Source organism: Sorex araneus, chromosome 2 (genome assembly GCF_027595985.1).
Source record: "Sorex araneus isolate mSorAra2 chromosome 2, mSorAra2.pri, whole genome shotgun sequence".
NCBI lineage: Eukaryota > Metazoa > Chordata > Mammalia > Eulipotyphla > Soricidae > Sorex > Sorex araneus.
The window spans coordinates 306,857,910-306,879,774 of NC_073303.1; the positions used below are offsets into that span (position 1 = coordinate 306,857,910).

The 21,865-nt window shown below is 38.7% G+C and overlaps 1 protein-coding gene across 3 annotated transcripts in view; it reads right to left on the bottom strand.

The window, feature by feature from the left end:
* FNDC3B (fibronectin type III domain containing 3B) overlaps positions 1-21,865 on the bottom strand; it is a 362,568-nt gene that overhangs the window by 153,683 nt on the left and 187,020 nt on the right. For all 3 annotated transcript variants that reach the window (XM_055128349.1, XM_055128351.1, XM_055128350.1), the window contains exon 4: positions 14,889-14,965. In XM_055128349.1, the coding sequence (XP_054984324.1) occupies positions 14,889-14,965 (77 nt within the window). The remainder of the gene's footprint in view (positions 1-14,888; positions 14,966-21,865) is intronic.

The following is a 21,865-nucleotide window of genomic DNA, read 5'->3' on the forward strand; positions in this document are numbered from 1 at the left end:
GGAATTATGTGGGGGAGAAAGAACAATTTTGATTCCAAAAATTAAAATGGATTTCTTAAAAACACCTATGCTGGCGTTGGAATACTACTACACTGGGACGGTGTCTGCTTATAGACCTGGGTTTGGTCCCTGACATTCCATATGGTCCCCTGAACCTGCCAGGAGTGACCCGTGAGTGTAGAGCCAGGAAAAAGCCCTGAGCACTGTCAAGGGTGGCCCCCAAACCCAAACCAAACCCCAAAACCTTATGCTTTGAGATTTTCTTTTCTTTAGCTAGAATTATTTTCTTTTCTTTAGCCAATATTATTACTATAATAATATTAGAAGAAAATGTAGGTCCCATTACTGAATTCAAGTGCACTGCGGGAATTTTCATGAACTCTGTAGATCTGGAACATCTCTCCTCCTATTCCTACTAGGCTGCATGATAAGGAACAAAGAGATTAAAAGGTAGACACAAATGAAAACTGGAAAAGCGCTGCTTCAGATGGCCAGAGATGCTCTGACAAGTGGGCAGAGAGATGCATGGGCAAGGGGACTCCAGGTATGTTTGTGTTAGCTGACAGATGGATGGATAACATGCAGAGGCAGGAACACAGAATGAGTTGCCAGCACACGAAAGACTCAGACCAAATGAGCTTGTGAAAGCTGGGCTTGGGTTCAATTCCCAACTGTTGCCAACACATGTGATGTGGGCTCTCAGGCCAGGCAGGAAGGGAAGAAGTTTCAGCTAAGAGTGAGCACAGAGAAGAAAAAAATGAAATGAAAAGCAATGAACAACAGCTACAGACCGAAAGGGCAGGCCTAGGCCAGTTTCAGCCGGGCCACTGGGGCTGGCCCCGCAGCTGGATTACACATCTGCCCACACACTGCAAAGCACTCAAGAGCAGCTGGGCACGTGACAAGCTCTCAATAAGGACTGACTAAATGGACAAAATTAAATGAAAAAGCAAACAAAAAATAAAAAGGAACAGACCTTTATATACTTATATTTGATATCTAACAAGAATTATTAATGCCTTCATTATGGAATCACCCTCACTCCCATCCTATTCTAAAATTTTGGATAATCTAAACCCAGTTAAATACTTATATTTTAAGTAAGCTTTGACCACAAAAAATAGGCAATCACCTCCTACACATACATACATACACCCACACGTGCGTGCACACACACACACACACACCACCACCACCACCACCACCACCACCACCACCACCATCACCACCACCACTACCACCACCACCACCACCACCACCACCACCACCACCACAGTGGGTCTGGGAGATAGCTCAAAGGATAGCGCACATAATTGCACATAATTGGCATGAGAGAGCCTTGGGTTCATATGATTCCCCCAAACATCTCAAGAGCAATGTCCTGACACCAAGCTTGGGATAACCCTCAACACATTTGGGTATGGTCCTAATGCAAAAGACCAAAAAAAAGACCCCAAAGTAACTTTAAACTAAATCCCAAATGTAGCTGACATATTGAAATTTTATTCATTGACAACCAGTAATATAAAGGAATTAGGAGTTTCCTTTCTCTTTTGCACTAACTGTTCTCTGCATTTCTTTTTCTTTTTTTCTTATTTTATTTTATTTTTTGCTTTTTGGGTCATACCCTGCAATGCTCAGGAGGTACTTCTTTTTTTTTTTAATTTATTTATTTTTAATTAGAGAATCACCGTGAGGGTACAGTTACAGATTTATACACTTTTGTGCTTATACTTCCCTCATACAAAGTTTGGGAACCCATCCCTTCACCAGTGCCCATTCTCCACCACCCGTAAACCCAGTGTCCCTCCCACCCTCCCCAATCCCATCTCCCCCCCACCCCACCCTGCCACTGTGGCAAGGCATTCCCTTCTGTTTTCTCTCTCTAATTAGCTGTTGTGGTTTGCAATAAAGGTGTTGAGTGGCCGCTGTGCTCAGTCTCTAGCCCTCATTCAGCCCGCAACTCCCTTCCCCCACATGGCCTTCGACTACAATGTAGTTGGTGATCGCTTCTCTGAGTTGACCTTTCCCCGGAACGTGAGGCCAGCCTCGAAGCCATGGAGTCAACCTCCTGGTACTTATTTCTACAGTTCTTGGGTGTTAGTCTCCCACTCTGTTATTCTATATACCATAGATGAGTGCAATCTTTCTATGTCTGTCTCTCTCTTTCTGACTCATTTCACTCAGCATGAAATTTTTCATGCCCATCCACTTAACTACAAAATTCTTGACCTTCAGGAGGTACTTCTGGCTTTGCACTCAGGAATCACTCCTGGCAGTACTCAGGGCATCATATGTGATGCTGGGAATCGAACCCAGGTCGGCTGCTTGCAAGGCAAACACCCCACCAAGGGCTATCACTCCAGCCCCTGTTTTCTGCATTTCTAATAGTGATCAATCAAAATAAGAAGGTTTTTCTTCAAATTGAATAAAGATATGAAACATAAAGACTGTAACTTCCACAATGAGGAAAATTTTCTACCATGAATGAAAACACCAACACATCACGTCAGATATTGGAAATTATCATAAAGGAAGAAATCAGAAGTAAAGAGCATTCAACCAAAGAGCTCAAAGGAGTAATTGGTCAAATGGTCTATTTTGTAAGATTCTATTTGTGGGCAGGAAAATGGTTCAGTGGCTAAATGCATATGCCTAGCAAGGTTGGGATCACAAATTTCATTCCTGGTGCTGTAGGTTCAGTTGGAGCACAATCCTGGCAGCTTTGCTCCCCATCATCCCTGGGCTGGGGTCTGAGCAACCCAAGTGAAATGTGCAACTCAGCAAGCAAAGCAATCAGAACGCATAGGCGCATCAGCACTAAAGCTGCACTCTCCAGCAAGCACATGTACAATGACCGTAATGACAGGAGCATGCCCATAACAAGCACCACATCTGAGAATACAAGCAACTCAGTTTATGCTCACAGGACAAGCACCACAACCAAGTGTGTGTATGACTCCCAGGCACTGTAACATCATCAGCACAATGAGACGGGACCAGGGGATGGCACAGGGATTACGCAGCTGTCCTGATATGGTTGACACTGGTGTGACACCCGACACTGCTGAAGTTCCTCCCTGAGCACTGTTGGTGTAGCCCACCTCCCAAAAACACATCAAACAAGGTTAAGTTATACTTCCAAATGGTGTCGGATTTTAACGTATTACTTGAATCTCCTGGATTGCTTTCCTATGTTTTCAAATTTAAAGATTATAACCGTGAGTGAAAAATACCAAACCTTACTTCTCCATCACCCTTCCCCTCATTTCTATGGTGGCTAACGTGCTACTGGTGTTACAATATCCTTAATTTCCTGAGAGAGGAAACCTCCCTGCCTCGGAACCAACTTGTTGAGCCACTAAGCATGGTTACTTTTGATGACAAACAAAAAGTAAGTTACTGGTGAACACATAATATTCTGTAAAGTAGCTATAGATTGATAATAGATATTGCTTCAAGAATCAAAAAGAAGCTTTATCCATTTTGGAGAAGCCTGGGTTCTATTTTGACCTCCCCATTCTCTCCTCTGCTCACATTTCTCTATGTAAACTTCTTTCAATAAAACAATTTGGCTTCACTACAATAAAGAAGAAACAACTTTTAATTTTTTAAAATATCAAGAAGCAAGTTTCTTCAAAATTTAAACTACTTTTTAAACAATACTTACTGCAAATAAGTAACCAACCAACTTTTATCTTCTTTTTTTGTATCTGAGGCATCAACTAATAAACTGATCCATGAATACACAGAAGCTCCCAATGTTTTTATTTACACATTTATTTATATCTGCATTGTGTTGTCATTGGTGCTAAATTTTAAAATTTCACAGCAAAACTAATCAGTGGACAAATTAAAGACAGAAAGGAGTGCTCGAGATAAAGATAGTCAACTTTAAGCCACCAAATAGAGAGTGAAAAAAGTTAAAGGCACCAATAAGGTTCTTAGCTTCAAGATTTGAGAGATGCTCAAAAAGAACAAGAATAACCAGTGCTGGTGCAGTTATGGGGATGAAGGGACTCTCCTTCATTGTTGGTAGGAATGCTGACTGGTCCAGTCTTTTTGGAAAACAATATTACAATATTGACATTCCTTAAAAAACTAGAAGTTGAGCTTCCATATGATCCAGCAATACCAATTGTCGGAATATATCCCAAGGGTGCAAAAAAGCACAGTAGAAATGGTATCTGCACCTGTATGTTTATTGCAGCACTATTAACAATAGCCAGAATCTGGAAACAACCCGAGTGCCCAAGAACAGACGACTGGTTAAAAAAACTTTGGTACATCTACACAGTGGAATACTATGCAGCTGTTAGGAGAGATGAAGTCATGAAATCTGTTTATAAGTGGATGAACATGGAGAATATCATGCTAAATGAAATGAGTCAGAAAGTGAGGGACATAGAATGACTACACTCATTTGTGGAATATAAAATATCATAATACGAGACTAACACCCAAGGCCAGTATAGACAAGGTCCAGGAATATTGCTCCATGGTTGGAAGCCTGCCTTATGAGCTGGGGGAGAAGGCAACTGGGATAGAGAAGGGATCACTAAGTCAATGATGGCTGGAGGGGTTGCTCCAGATGGGAGATGTGTCCTGAAAGTAGATAAAGGACCAAACATGATGGCCTCTCATTATCTGTATTGCAAACCATAATGCCCATAAGCAGAGAGAGAGAGAGTAAGAGGGAAACTGTCTGCCACAGAGGCCGGGACAGGGGTTGGACAGGGGTGGGGGAGGAATACTGGGGACACTGGTGGTAGAAAATGTACACTAATGGAGGGTTGGGTGTTCAGTCATTGTATGATTGAAACTAAACCACAAAGGCTTTGAAACTGTAGCTAATGGTTATTAAAAAAAAAATTATTTTTTAAATATCTGGGGGCTGGGATTGTACAGATAGGCTTGTTACAGAGTAACCTACAGAATAAGAGACAACCTACAGTGGTGGTGGAACACTGTGTGCCTAAAACTTTATTACTAACAATATCACAAACCTTGTGTTTAAGTAGAAATTTAGAAATATTCAAGAAATTTTAAAAAATACTACAGAAATAAATGGCTGTCCCTCCACTTAGCTTCATATGTGCCAACACTTTGATAAATGTGAAAATTGAGAATAAGCCACTTATTCTTTTATAAATCTTTAATTTATTAAAAATGGTTTCAATTTTTAATAATTTCTAATTAAAATTGAAAAGTTACAACAAAATATTTTGAAAATTGTGACTTCTGTAAAAACAACTTTAAGGGACATTTAATTACTCCTCAAATAATGTGGTTTCTTTCAACAACTGCCAGGTTGTATTTTTCTCATAGACCTTGAGCAAAACCATAATCTGAAGACAATATAACACACAACATAAGGTACCTTTCTTATAGTAGGTCTTTATCCAACAACCTCAGTGAAGCATGTAAAGCTACAGTTGAAAAATAAATTAAAATTTTTTTTAAATAAAATACTTTTGTTCATCTGAACACAAAAAGCTATGGTTGGTCAGAAATTGGTGATGATTTAACAAAATTTACTAAAATAATAAGAAGGATTAGCAAGATTAAGAAACATGGTTTCTTGGGGCTGGAGCAATAGCACAGCGGGTAGGGTGTTTGCCTTGCACGAAGCTGACCCGGGTTCGATTCCCAGCATCCCATATGGTCCCCTGAGCACCACCAGGACTAATTTCTGAGTGCAAAGACAGGAGTAACCCCTGTGCATCGCCTGATGTGACCCAAGGAAAAAAAAAAAAGAAACATGGATTCTTAACAGTTTGGAATACTGACCCTGCATGCTGAGTTGGTTCCAGAATTATCTCATCCCCTGCTACCCCGCCAGCTACCCTAACCTGAGGCACTGTGGAAATTGAGAGGCCCAATAAGACACTGCAGAGAGCCAAACATGTCTGTTCTCTGAGCAAGACCTGGTCACGGATCTTGAAATAAAAAATGGCAAATACTGCTAACACCTGAGATGTGTATCTCACTTAATAAAGTGTTCTGTATAGAAACTAAATTGCATGCCAGGTGTTGAGTTAGTATAATAGGTAAGCTGCTTGTCTTGCAGGCTGCCAACATGAGTTCGATCTCTGACACCACATAGTTCCCTGAGCACTGCCAGGAGTGATCTCTAGGCACTGTGGTCAGGGCTCAAACATTCCCACTACCCCGGGCCCCCCAAATGTGATGAAACATAAGGTCCACCTAGTTGGGGGCAGCTCAAAGGCTGTGGCGCATGTGCAGTGCATGTAAGAGCCCGAAACTTCTTCTCAGCACTCATTTCCCAAGCATTGCCAGGCGTGCCCCCACCTTGCCCCAAATCCACCTAACTTGCTAAATTTTACACTCAACAGGTTACTGGAATTCTTTTAAGAAAAGCCATTACATATGAAAAATATAGGTTCCTAATTTAGAAAGAATATAGTAACCGTTACAAAGCCCAAGTTGATAAGCCAAGTTAATATAATTCAATTAACATATACAAATGACCTAGAAATTATTTCTAGTTGTGATACTGTCTCAATAATACTAGAAATAATGACCAACTATCATTTTTATATAAAACAAAAAATAACATTAGCCAACCAATGTTAAAAATCACAAATTTGCCATACTTTTTGATAATGATTTGCTCACAGAATTTACTTTTATTCTCACTTGGTCATCTTTTTAAGAAGGAAAATCACCCAATTTTAAATTAGGAAAGAACCTCAAAGAGTTTCAAACACTTTCCTTTCTTTCCTCAATTTGATAAGACTGACTCTAGCCAGTTAGCTATTTGCAGATGAACACCAATTGTGTATTGGATACTATTCGAAGAACCTGAGACCCAGTGAGATCAGGACTGATGAAGGCACAAAAGGAACCTAGCCTGTGAACTTAAACGCTGAAAGGGAAAAACCAACAATGATCCGGTACACAAACAAGTAAAATATACAAATAAATAACTTAGAAATATTCCTAAAACCAAGAATACAGAGCCCTACCTGGGCTCATCCTGAATTCTATTATACCAAAATGCCAGGAGCAGAAGCTTAGAACTCGAAGATACATGCAAAAAGACAGGGGGCGGGGTGGGGAGGGGGTACTCAAAAAATGAAACTTGCAATGTATAGTAACAGGACATAATTACCAATTCTGACCAAAATAAAATGATTCCTCACATAGAATAAGTCAGAAACAAACAAACAAAGAAGAAAAAAAAGGGGGCCAGAGAGACAGAGGGGGCTGGGTAGATGCTTGCTTTGCACAAGGTCCACAAAGTTCAATCCCTGGCGCCCCAGAGGGACCCCAAAGGCCTGCTAGGAGTGATGTCCATGTGCAGAGCCACTGGCGATGGCTCTGGATGTGGTGAGTACCCCCGGGTGTGGCCCAAAGCCCCATAAACTAAAAGAAAAAATTAAAAATGTAATTGCTGCAAATTTGGTGATGATGGAAACTAAAACCGAATGAACACAAATCCTCTGTTCTTCTGAAGAAGCTCCAGAGTCCAAGCACATGCTCTGCTCTTTGTGCAACATTTTCCTAACTCTGTATGGAAAAAATATTTTTGTCCAAAGGGTCTCAAAGTCTTAGGAAGGTTTCCAATCCTCCTCCTGGCTGCCAACAGGTTGGTTCTCCAGCATGACAGCGTTGTTTCAGTGCCCCGCTCTGCCTGCCCACCGACCTGCCCCATACATCTTTCTGCTCATCATTCCCAAAAGGATGAAAACCAAGACTAATCCCAGGTTGTAAGTACCAAAGGGAAGCAATTGAGGCTGATGATTATAGCTCAGCAGGGTTGGCTGAGGAAAATGGATGAAAATAGTACATGGTTTCACCTAACAGACCCATTTATCCTGCTCAGGGGTGTTGACTTCTGGCCAAGTCTTGAAACAATCACTTTTGGAGAATAACCAACCACCCCAAAATTTAAATACAGTTTTCAATAGATTCCTTGTCTCTCATTGATTTCAAAAGATACCACCTGATTAACAAATCCCCAAAACAATGGACATTTGTACTAATGATATAACAACAAAATCACTTACTTTCACTACTACTTGTAGTGCTTAGGTTCTATCAATTTGGGGGTGGTGGTGATTTGTTATGGAATAGAACACCAACTCAGACGTTTTTCTTTTCATATATGAATGTGTGTATACATGAACACACCACAACACACACCCCTTTGGCCTGCAGGACTTTTTTCCTGTAATATTTATAAAGTGTTTCATAAATTACTAAGAAAGCAGGGAAATAAAACTCAAAGCATCTGCTTAAGCAATTTCTATATACAAATTCAGAAAATTAATTTAGTGGGTTTTCAAAAATTGAGAAAAGCCATGGCCACGATACTCTAAAAGGGAAAATTTGCTTCATACAGAGTGATCTTGATATGTAGTATAGGAAAGTAAATACTGCCAATTTTCATTGAAATTGTTCCAACAGTCTTCATCATAACTGAATGCCTGCAGCAAACTACACTGCCCCACTCATCCCCATAATGTTTCTCTAAATTCGTACTTCTAGTACGTCACACTGACATTTGCATCTGTGATGGATGGTTTTATAGAAGTTAAAGGAAAAGGGGCTGCCTCTGGAGGCAGGCCCCACAGAGTAATAATTCCACCTATATTCTTCCCCATGTGTCACCCTCCCTGTTTCTCCATAGTTTCAACTCTGACCACATGCACCAATGTTTTTACGTAAGGGAAATGATGGTGATGACCGTGATAAGACTAAATTCCCTGGAAATCAACCAACTCCAGAATTTTAAATGCCAATGCTTCTGTCGAATTGAAAGGGTCAGATTACTTCACTCACAAACATCTTGTACCCTCTCACCAAAACAGTAAAGCACAATAATTCTTCACATACAAAACACATAAAACTCGGTGTATCGGAGTTCTCCTGAGAAGACGCCACTGCTCTCCTACCCTGAGTCCACACTCTATTTAGAGTCGAGTGTCCAGTCCCGACCTAAGGGCAGAGACTGGGCTCCGACACCATCTCAGAGCAGAGCACAGCGGTCTGTCCAGCTCCTGCTGTTTGTTTTCCCGTAAGACGATCTGCTCATTGCTATCATTTGTATTTTGTTAATTTATGTGATCGATGTTATTAATTTATCTTGACAGCACTTTTGGCTACTAAATAATGGGATGAATTTGGCTATCATCAGGAATCTCTCCACTGACTCAAGTGTAGAGTTACTAATGTAGCAGTCATTCATTTTCCTGCTTCTTCAATTTTCTTACAGTAATGGGCCATATTGTGTGAGGAGCTGGCCGGTGTTTTCCTACCAGAGGTACCTGAGTAGGGCCATTGTGCATCGATACCTTTTCTGTACAAAGTGCAGTGAATACCATGCACAACAGGTAGGAAGGTCAGCACTGTGGCACATGATAGGCTGGACCATCTGGCCCAGCTACTCCACGATTTGCTGATTAATATTGAGAAGTCACTCCCTTCTACTCTCCCTACCCACTTTCTGTTTTTTGTTTTTTTGTTTTGCTTTTTGGGTCAGACCCGGCATTGCATAGGGGTTACTCCTGGGTCATGCACTCAGGAATTACTCCTGGCAGTGCTCAGGGGACCATATGTGATGGTCTCGTGCAAGGCAAACACCCTACCCGCTGTGCTACCGCTCCAGCCCCAACCTACCCACTTTTTTTAAAGAGCTTTATTGAAATAGATTTTATTTGCCATCTTAGTGTTGGATTTAGTGCTGTATAGTGTGCTTAGAGTTGAGCATTCAATACTGCTAACACTTTCTTCACACCCAAAGAAACGATACCACTGACATACACCCAAAGACTCTCTCACAGAGCCCCTGACAGCAACTGATCTCCTTTATGGATTTGGGTCCATTACATATTTCAAGCAAATGAAGTGATACGGCATGTGGTTTTTACAGTTCTGTGTCTGGATTTTAATTTAGCATAGTATTTTAAAGGTTCATCCATTTTTAAGGTTGGTTTTAGCATGAACCAACATTTCATTCGTTCTTACGGATTGAATGAATAGCCCTGGTATGGATATACCGTATTATGTTTATAAGGTGATGGACATCAGCAGTGTTTCCCTCTGGGATTATTATACAAAAAGTGCTATAAACATTTTTGTACAGGTTTTGGCATGGAGATACCCAGGAATACAACTGCTCAGCAATCTGAGAGCTTCCTACCTAGCATTAGAGGTTGAAATGCCAGGTGACTGTCCAAGATGCTCTGCCATTTTACATTACCAAGTACTGTATCTAAGAGTTCTGATTTTCTACATCACTGTCAACTTGATTCTTGCAATTCTTGCAATTCTAGCGTGTGACGGATATGGTATTGTGATTTCAATCTGCCTTCCCCTGGTGGTTCATTATGTGCAGTGCGTTTTCCTATGTTAAATAGCCATCTGTATGTCTTTTGGTATGAATGTGTGCTAATCCTTTGCCTCCTTTTATTTTTTAAGCATCACATAGAAAAAATTCTTTAAAGCCAAATAAATTTTTAAATAATTTCATCTTGTGATTTCTTCCTGGATCTCCACTTGAGTATCTGAGGTTGTTGGAATGGGCTATACTCAGCAGTGCTCAAAGGTTATTCCTGGCTCTGTGCTGAGGAGCCCCTGGGAATATGCAATGTTGGAACTCTAACCAGGGTTAATTTCATGCAAGGTAAACGTCTTACCTCTAGTACTGTTCTTCGAGTCCCTGGTCTCTACTTGAATACAAACATACTAATGACACACTCACCACTTCTAAGTTGGATCAATTGTTATTTTTGAGTTTTAAGATTTCTTTACATATTCTAGATAGTACTTTTATTCTGAAATGGTGTATACATTTTCTCCCACCTTTTGAGGCTTTATTTTCCATTTTGTTGACAGTGTCTCATGAAGCATAAAACATTGTAATTTGGATGAAATTTACCACTGTTTCTTTTGTTGCTTGAACTTTGGTGTCATATATGAGGATGTACTTCTTAGTTCATGGTTATGAAATTTTATTTCTATAGTTTTGTCTGGGCACCATACCTGATTTTTGTTTGGAGGCTATACGAAAGGTGCTCCAGGGCTTCTCCTGTCAGAGAACCATGAGGTACAGAGAATCAAACCCAGCCCTCCCGCAGGCAATGCATTAGCAAGCACTATCCCTTTGAGTTATCTCCTCACCCTTCTTAGAGTTTTATTGTACCTATAATCCATTTTTTGATTAACTATTCTATATAGTGTGAAGTAGAGATTCAATGCCATTCTTTTAATATTTGAATATCCAATAATCCTAGAATTATTAATTGAAGAAATTATTTTTCATAAAAATGAATGGTCTTATAATTACTGTTTAAATCACAAGCACAGCTTTTAACTTCTTGTTCTGATTACTCTAAGAGTACAAGTTTTTCAGTTATTGGATGTTCTATTACACTACTGTCATCCCATTGCTCATCGATTTGCTTGAGTGGGCATTAGTCACGTCTCCATTGTAAGACTTGTTGCTACTGTTCTTGGCATATCGAATATGCATGGGTAGCTTGCCAGGCTCTGCTGGGCCGGTGAGATACTTTCAGTAGCTTGCCAGGCTTTCTGAGAGGATCGGAGGAATCGAACCCGGGTTGGCCACATGCAAGGCACATGCCCTACCCACTGTGCTACCGTACCAGCCCACTATTACACTACATAAACTGTAAATCTATTAATCTCTCCTATATTTTTTTCAGCTTGGTCAATCACCTACATTTTGAAATATTTATCATGTTTCTGCAATGCAACAGGTAGTACTCCAGTGGCTGAGAGATAATATCAAAGAGGCAATGGTCAATTGTTGAAGACAAGCTATAAAACAGATCCTAGTTCAAGACACACCTAGTGACTACTGCCAAAGAGGCTGAAAAGTGACCAACCATTTCTTTCTTTGGAGGCTCTCAAAGGATATCTGAATAAGGATAATTATTGAACTGTTAACTGAAATAAGACTCTAGGATATTCAAGAAGAGAGAAACAATGGGGATAAAAGTATATCACTGATGAAGCTGGAGTGATAGCATAGCTGGCAGAGTGCTTGCTTTGCACAAGGCCAACCCAAGTTCAATTCCCAACATCCTGGATGCTCTCCTAAGACCGCCAGAAATGATCCCTTGGCACAGAGCCAGTAAACACTGAACAGCACTGGATATGGCCCCAAATCAAAAAGTGTATCTTTGAGTAAAGGTCAGATGTACCCAGGGTTTTAGAGTGGAATAACAGCTATTAATGATGGGTATTAATAACTGACCTTCAAAATGAGAGCAAAGTATTAAGGATCTCATACACTGAGTTGATTTGATTGTTATGCATTGTTTCTCTACATATCAAGACAGTCAAGTGGGGAGGGCAAAACAGACTGTGGGGATAAGTAGCAAAATAGATTTGAGTGGGGCCAGACACTGGACATTTCTCACAGATGTCCAGCTGGAAAGGGAACTTTTAAAAAGAGTATTATGCAATATTGTGATTCTCTCTTTCCACAATGCATGACAATACTGTAGTCTGCTCCTTAGATCTCTTGGTGATGACAAGTCTTCTAGGACATTTTATGCTTAGTTCCACCCTCCACACTTCTTTGAAGTGTGTATCCTTAAAGATGTTGTTCACACACCCTATTGATTTCTCAATTTTTCTCATATTAATGACTTGCTTCACTCAAATACTTCACTGTCAAAATATCATTAAAGACACAGTACTCCCACTGAAGGTCCATTAACTCTGGACTCATTTTCTGATCAGGGAGCATAGTCTAAACAAGGTTCAATACAGTCCTTACTACCTGCTTCTCTTCTTCAATCAAAAGTCAAATTACTCCACTTTTTTACTATTCTTTTGCGATCTTCCAACATATCACACCACTGTTTCCACTGGAGAAAGTTCTTCACTAAGCTTCCATCACAGTTTCATGAAAGTAAGCTCACTGCTCTGCTTTTACTACTCTTTCCAAATGAATTTTCTATAGAAGCTGCTTGGAAAAAAATAAAGCATGGTCTAAAATTTCTCTATTTCTCTCGGACACTCAATAAGTAGGTTTCAGTCTATACAATCACAGAAACTAGCAAGGGAAAATCACACTGCAACATCTCTACTAAAACATTTAACTTCTAACCTGGTACTTCATAATGTACCTGCAGCAAAAAGCATCCTGCTGTCACACTGGTGACAGCTGTACTTAGTTCCACAGAAAGAAACTCTTCTTAAAGTGAATGACAAAGGGACAGCGGAATTCCTCTTTCCTTGTTTTTCTTTTTTCTTTTTTCCTGTTAAGCAGCTGATGATGTGAATGTGATCCATCATCCTGAGTCCTGGCCCTGCACTCTCTGCTCTGCCAGCAACTGTCAGTCCAAAGATTTGTGCAAAATATGGCATCTATTTGCAATAAAGAGGACTGGCCAACATAATGGCTACTAACAAAAAACAAAACAAAAATAAAAACAGAAGATGTCAAATTAGTTCACATGGAAGTAAAGACGGGAAAAATGAAATTTAAGTGGTGGCTGCATTATGTCTTATTCAGAAAAAATGCTAAATTTCACATCAAAGAAGGAAAAATGATCTTTGATTTCTGCTGCACTTCAGCATTTTTCCTTTGTAGCTGCCAACTTTTTTTTTACCCTCTCAAAATAAAAACTGAAAATTATGCATTTAGGGGAGGGCCTGGGCCACACCAGGCAGTACACAGGGCTAATTCCTGGCTTTGTGCCTAGGGATCACTACTCAGAACCACATATCGCTCCCTGATCAAACTTCAGGTCAGCCGCATGCAAGGCAAGTGCCCTACCAGCTGTAATATCACTCTGGCCCCTGAAAGTTACAGATTTTAAACCACCTGAGGAGAACAGAACAAAAAGAGAAGCAATGTGTGGATATAATCTTAAAGATGTTAATAATGATTATGTTTATGGACAACGATAAAATTTAATACTGCTACCTTTTTTGATTTTGTTTCTACAAGTGAAGTATGCCCTTATAACCAGGAAAAAAAGAGAGGCAAAGAAAAAGACAAAATGTTTCATTAGGGATTTAGAGAAGAAACTGTGCAGAGAGAAGCAGGGAAACATAAGGACAAGGGTGAATCTGGGAGGAAATGAAAGCATATATAAAAGCATTCTGAACATTTGAAACACTAGCCAGGTAAAGGAGCAGAACTTTATCCTTTAATTACTATTATTTGTTTCATTTTGTTTAGTTTTAGTGAATCAAGGCAGACTTTTTTGGAATGAAACTTGCTTTGAAAGATGTGATGGGAGAGAAAAGAGTGGAAATGTGTTCAAGAGAAAAACAAAGAAGCAAGTTGTGTTCAAGGGAGAACACTGGTTTGCACAGCGAACCCCTTGAACTAATTTTTAACCCTTCCAATATACCTCCAAAATTGCTATTTTTTTTAAAAAAATGCTATTGCTGCTTTACTAGGAACAAAATTACATTTAAAAAAAATTTGTCAAGACCTACAAACAGTCCAGACCTCACATATTCCTTAGCAATTCACCAAGACCAGGATGTACCCCATTATGGAGAAATGGGGCCCCGTAATAGAATATAGGCCCAATTTATGTTAGCAACACTTTCTTTGATATTTTCCACAACTAATCTACAATTATTTCCCCAGCAAACTGTGTTAGAGAGCGAAGGAATCTTTAAAGTGACAAAGGAACCACTAGCAAATGGTGAGGCACACAACCCGCCCTGGCTAAGGGCAGCTTTGTGGCCCTGCTCTCTCTGGGACACAGCAAGAACTGGGGAGCCCCATGCAACACCATCAAACAATGGCAGCCCTCAAAGCAGCCTAATTAAGTGGATCCTCAATAAGTGTTTAAAGTTCCCACACAGATTTTCTTGGAGCAACGGTGGAGACCAAAGTGAGTGTATCAATCCATTCGAGAGCTTACCTGTGAGATATAACCTGGAGGCACATGGATGGGAGGAATGGATCCATTCGGTGACATCATGGGAACCTCAGCAGGTCCTAGGAAGAGTAAAAGGCATTTTAAGAAATATATTGTTCAATAACCACTGTACTTAAAATTTATTAAAACTGAGAAATGACTACTTTCCCTTCAATACTCGGTTCAATGAGCCTTAAAAATAAACCTAAAATTGGGGATAAGAAAGAATTAGCTACCTGAATAATGGGAAGACTCTAAACAGAGCTGTAAACCTCTTTATAAATACTTACAGAACCTCAATGCTTCAAGTTATAAAAATCAAGGCAGTTCATTTAAGAGTTACCCAAGAAAATAGGACAAAGGGTAGAGTTTTATTTGTGTGCCAATAAAGATATGCATTATTGATAAATGCTTAAACAAATTAATACTGAAATAAGTTTTAAAAGCTTTTATAGACATTGGATTTGTAATTCTCACTTAGGCTATTATTTTTTAACATGCCGTTAATTTGAAATAGAAGAAACCTTCAAAACATGCCAAATTTAGTTGATAAACCTCTTGTTATAAGATAGGGGGTAGATACTATTTTGAAACTAGGCATTATTAAGAACACTCAGGAGATTTTGTTAGATTATTTTAAAGTAAAATATTCAATTAACAAGAGGTTAGTTTCAAAATATTAAGTCCAATGAATATTAATCACACTTCTAAGAAAACAATGAATAGCAAAGCAACACTGTTACCAAAGCAAAGTGTGAATTAACATTGAATTACAATAAATCTGACTGTCATTATCAAATCAACATTGACACCTTTCCAAAAATTCTATGATTAAATGACTTCTCTAGAATGCAAAAACAACCTTCTTTACTGATTTCTGATTTTGTAGTTGCCTCCCCTGTTCAGTGACCCGCTCCCAAATGTCATCCAATGATGCGAGTTTCTAATCTAAGATGCGACTTCCTGGCTCCAAAAGCCTTATGTTTATTTGCTTTCTCCTAATGTGTGTTATGCTCCCGGCAGTGAAATTTTCTTGGCTGTAACAAATACTAAGAAAAATACAACACTTGTTTTTGGCAAAAGAAGACAGGACCTTTCTCCCAGGGCCACACTTAAGCATAAGCATAACACACCTTTCACCTCACAGGACAATCCAGTGTTTGAACTACTGCACAGAAAAGGGCCGTGAGGTGGGGTGTGGGAGACAGGGAGGCTGATGCGTATTTACAGGTCTGAGCGTATTAGCAGCAGCAGAGAAAAGATTCTGGTATTCAAGTGGCATGCCCTATGAGTAAAATTTGCCACAACTTTATGAAGAATATATTCAAACACTAAACTTTCTGAACATCTCTAAAACACTTAAAAAAAAAACCACAGCTGTCTCTAATGTTCACACCTACTGGCACCCACTAAAGCAAAAGCTGACAGTGGCATAACAATGGATAAATGTGCCACCCCATCCTACTTTTACATATGACAAACTAATATACCCACCAACCACTGCTGGCATTTTTCAATGCAGCTCTTGTATGAACTTCAGCTTTTTTTTACCACAGCCATCAAGCAGAGTTAGGTTTTTACTAAGATTTTCATTTGAACCGACTCGCTTCAAAAAATAAGTCATATGTGGGGCAGAAAGACAGCCAACAGATGTAGCCTTCAGGTGAATCCCAACCCCAATCCCCTCAACAAAGTATTAGTAATCTTTAGAATGTTTTATAAAACTTAACTTATAGCTCTTGCTTAAACATAAAAGACTTAAAAGTAACAAGTTGGAGAAATCAACGCTTCACAGAAAAGTGTGTGAACAGAAACGCTACCACCTCCAAGTACTGCTTCTGAATCACCAAAATGTGTACCAGGCAAACAGTCTCTTAACCTGAGGCATGACCCTAAAACACTGTTAAAGTCATTTGTATAAAATGCTTTAAAGAATGTACAAGTAAGTGATTTACAGCCAGAAAATGCCTGCTTCCCAGCCTTCATTTCAAAAGTAGCCAAATGACTTGAACATGCTTTGTTTCCCCTTCTCTTGTCACTCTCATCAAAACCCTTTCAAAGGGCATTGTGAAATATACAGTAATAGCCTGTGCAACTTAACTGTGCCTTGGAACCCCAAGGTTCCTCTATTTTCTAAACTAAACCATTGCACCCACAGGAATTCAGAGTTTAAAAGCTACTAAATAATATCCCGTTCACAATGGTGGTGCGGGGGGGGGGGGTGTAAAAAAGTCTCTCGAAACAATCTATCTCCCAGATCAGTGAGCATAAGGCTTCTGTTCAACTGTGTTTGAAAAACTCTTACATTATTAAAATTTGTCCCCAATTGAAAATAGACTTCTCTTACTAAACTTCTAGTTCTAATAGGATCCTTTTGACTTTCTAATCAAAATCCTTAAGACACAAAGACAATGTCTTTTAAAATAGGCTGAAAACAGCTTTTATCTATTCAGAAGCCACAGTCTTCTTAAAATAATTTCTTATTCTACTGCAAACTTGAAACTTCTAAATTATCTTCTGTATCTCTTTATCTGGAACACTGTTCCCTTACTGACTCCTGTTACAAAGACTCATCTGCACATATATATGTACATATAGATTAAGTATTTTAAAACAAAGATGAACAAATGTACACTTCCAAAACAGCATGGTTCTTGTTTTTGGAAATCTAATTAAGCAAGTCAGCTAAAGACCACATGAACTATTCCCCAGACATATAAACACTGTCACATGCCTAACTTCTAGAATTGGAACCAAAATATTTGCTGAGTCAAGTAATCTCACTTTAAAAGAGAAAAAGTGCAGGAAGACTTGGGAAATTTTATCAATTTCAACTTTTAGGCTATGATTTAAACAGTCAAGAATTCCTCCCACCACCACTTCCAAGGAACAGGAATGTGAGGCACTCACAAGAATCATGATAGAATTAAAGTCATTAGAGAATTTAAGTGCACCATGCAAGTTCATCGTCTAGCACCTTAAAAGTCTGCTAGAATCCGTTGCTAAATTGATTTTCCATTATCTTATAATAAACTAGAAAAGCCTGAATTAAAAAAGGGTAGAGAACAGCTTCATTATTCCATCAACAGTAATTCATACAAAGAATTTAGGACTTTCACAGTTCAAAAAGCCTTCCTGAAACCCAGTATTTTTGGGACCACACAAGCTTTTTACCTCCCGCCCCCCAGCTGTGAGGTCATTCTGCTTTACACAGTGTTTCCCTGGTGGTATTCACCCAGAGCTCAAACATGAAGGTAACCATAACCCCTTGCTCTGAGGCTACAGTCAGATTATTCATCCATCTGGGAGCAGTTAACTAGATGGATTGGAGGTGAGTCTACAAATAGAGCCTGGAAATTTGAAAGTGGTCATAAATGGGAATCTAGGATATAAATGATCATTTAAAACTGTCTCAGAAATAAGACCACAATTATAATTAACTGTACCACTATTTTGGATTCTAAAAGGCAGTACTTTTGGAAGCTTAGCATTAACCAATAGGCAAACAAGTAGAGATGAATGAGAACTTTATCATTTCATTTTTCTATAAACCGTTATGTGCCCAAATGACTATCTTTAGCAATAGTTCCATAGTGATAATAGATCACATTCTTCTTCTCTTATTAATTTAAATTTGCTCTAAATGGAAAAGGATGTAAAGAATTGAGATTGCCCTGTGGTAAATTATAAGAAAACGAATGTGAAAAGTAAAGGACAATCAAAATAATGATGTGATGAAAATCCAATAAATCCCACAGAAGCAATCCATAAATATTTCTAAATAGTTAAAAGAGAAATCACTGATGGGGTATTGATATACTTATGACTATACTCTATGTAGTCATAAGTATGTCATGGGAGGAAAGTAGATAATTTTTGCTCTGGGTCGAAGATTGATCCACAGATTCTGATACGGCTTATGTAATAAGGGCACTCCACTTATTTACAGTGACCCAAAACAAGCTAAGAAATAATGTAGGCATCAAGAAATAATGAGCATTTTCAACAAGTTCTGAGGTGATAAAGATGCTGTGGCCCAAGAAACACACTCTCAGTGGGTTAAAAGATAGAAAACACTCAAAACTCACATCACATTCAATAGCTAAATATTGAATGTTTTCCTCCCTAATGTCAGGAACAAGATGCGGAGGCCCACACACTGGTGGCACACACAGATTCAATCCCATATTGTAGCCCACTATTTCCCCCCATTCTGCCTGCCAGGAGTGATCCAGGGGTGTAGAGCCAGAGTAAGCCCTAAGCACAGCCGGTTGTGACCTCTCTCCAATCCTTCCCCAGCCCCTTCCCCCCAAAGCCCCCCAAACTATAAAGAAAGGTAATTCAAATTGGAAAGAAAACAAAAACTATTCTTAAATAACATAATCCCATTCAGAGGGGAAAAATTAGAACTAATAAACAGTCACAATTCCATGAGGTACAATAGTAACACACAAGTTAAGTTTCTACATAACAGCAATGAAAACTCTGAAAAGGAAATTAAGAAAGCAACTTAAAACAGCATCCCCCAAAAACCTGTTTTATAATAAAATATTCAAAAAATAAAAATAATAAAATACTCAGGAATAAATTTAACTAAGAAAGTGAAAGGCCTTTTACATTTTACACTTCAGCTGAAAAAGTTGCTGAAAGAAATTGAAGAAAACTTAAATGAAAGAAACTAAAGGACACTTTAAAACTTGTAATGGAAGAATTAGTATTGATAAGATTGTAATATTACACAAAAGTAACCTTCTAGTAATGTTACACCAAAGTAACAAAGACAATGTAATGTGTCAAAATTTCAACAGCATCTAAAAGAGAAAAAGCCAATTCTCAGATTCATATGAATAGCAAATAGTTTCAACAAAGAATAGACTCAGACCCTTATTTGCCTTATATCTGCAAATTATTTTAAATGACCCATAGAGAAAAACAAGAGCTAAAACTACAAAACTTCTAAAGAAACGGGAATATTTTCATGAAGTAATACATAGCAACTGATTCTTAACTATGACTCATGAGGCACAAAGCAACAAAAGAAGAATAATCATCAAAATTGAGAATTTTAGTGTAAAGAAACAGAAATAAACCACATTAAAGACAAAAAAATGTTTAAATGTGCATCAAAAGATATTAATAAAATGAGAAGACAACTTATTTTATATATTTTACATTTAAAATAGAAAATACAAACCATGTATCTGATAAAGAATCTGTATCTTGAATATATTAGTCATTCTCTCAACAAAAAGGCAATCCAACTCAAAAATGTACAAAGACCTAGATATTTCATCAAAGAAGATACACAAATAGCCAAAACTCTCATGTAGGGCTGCCTAACACCTTTAGTCATTAGGAGAACATAAGTCAAATTCACATAAGATACCACTTTATACCCATACTATTCTATTGGGTATAGATAATAGATGGCTATTCTCAGAAAAATAAAAGTAGTTGCCAGAGAAAATGAAGAAACTGAAACCCCTTTACACTGATGATCAGAATGTAAAAACAGCAGTAAAACAGTAACAGCCACCGTGCAAAACAATTTGCTGTTTTCCTCAAAAACATAAATACAAAAACCATCACAGGACCTACCAATAAGGAACATTGTTATGTCCAGAAGAATAAAAAACAGTGAATCAAATAAGTTTATGCATATTCACAGCAGCACCATTAATAACTTTTAAAAAAAGGAGAATAGTCAAAATACCCACTAGGAGATGGATGATTAAAAACAAAATGTGATCTAACACAGACAATGGACTATTGTAAAAAGAAAAGGAATACTGTTACCTACATAATGTGGGCAAACATGGAAAATGTTTCGCTAAATAAATCAGGCATAAACTATCACATCCTACATGTTTCCATTTAAATGAAATATCTGGAATAATAAATCAACGAAGACCAAACTGATGTGTGGTTGCAAAGGGCTGAGAGGTAGGAAGGATTTGGGAAGCAACTTCCTAATTAATGGATGCAAGGTTATTTGGGAGTAGGAGTGAAAACAAATATAAGAAAGCTTTTCTGGCACTGTCTACAATGAATAAAATCTTATTTTTTTAGATTTTTATACAAAATTAATTTTTAAAAGATTAGCATCCTCTGGACACATTAATAATTACAGAAATGACTGGGTAGTAGAAAATAATGATTTAGTAGAGAAATTGAAGTTTTATGAATACAAAAAGTGAGGTCCAGATGCAAGCTGTCCAGCAGGCAGGTGTCTGGGCATTGGCTACAGGCACATGAGCCACGCAGGTCTGTCGGTGGAGAAAGACTGAAAACTCCTGATCTACCGCAGCAGTTATTAATGGTCAGATCCGCTGGCCCACAGGCATACAAGGTGGAAAATCACCAGTCTAGAGTGCTATTCTTCCAGTTCTTAGCACTATCTAATCTCAATGTTACTTTCCTTTGGGAGCAAGCTTTCTGGTTCCATAAAATAATGCCATACTGCAGACTCACTTTCTCTCAAACAGTAATTTTTACACAGAAGCTGAACTGACATGGTATATTTCTCTGGCTCAGATTCACTTTTTTCTCCAATCTATAGTAACATCTTCCCCAAAGCCAAAGAGTGTAGACAGGCTAGAAGAGCAAAATCTGAACACGGCAAAGAGCAAAGCCTTGGAGGTAGGGAGATCTGGTGATTTCACCGCTCTCTGGCATGACCTTGAGGAAGTTAGTTAGGAACATCTCTGACTAGCACAGTCTTGCAAAAAGGTGGCAAGGGCTATTTTCAAAGATTGTTCTGAGGACAACACAAAGTGCCTTGGGCAGAACACTGTCAAACAACAGTATTAAAAACAAACTTTAACATTGTGCCACTATGGGGCTGGAGAGATAGCACAGCAGGTAGGGCATTTGCCTTGCATGCAGCTGACCCGGGTTCAAATTCCAGCATCCCATATGGTCCCCTGAGCACAGCCAGGGGTAATTCCTGAGTGCAGAGCCAGGAGTAACCCCTGTGCATC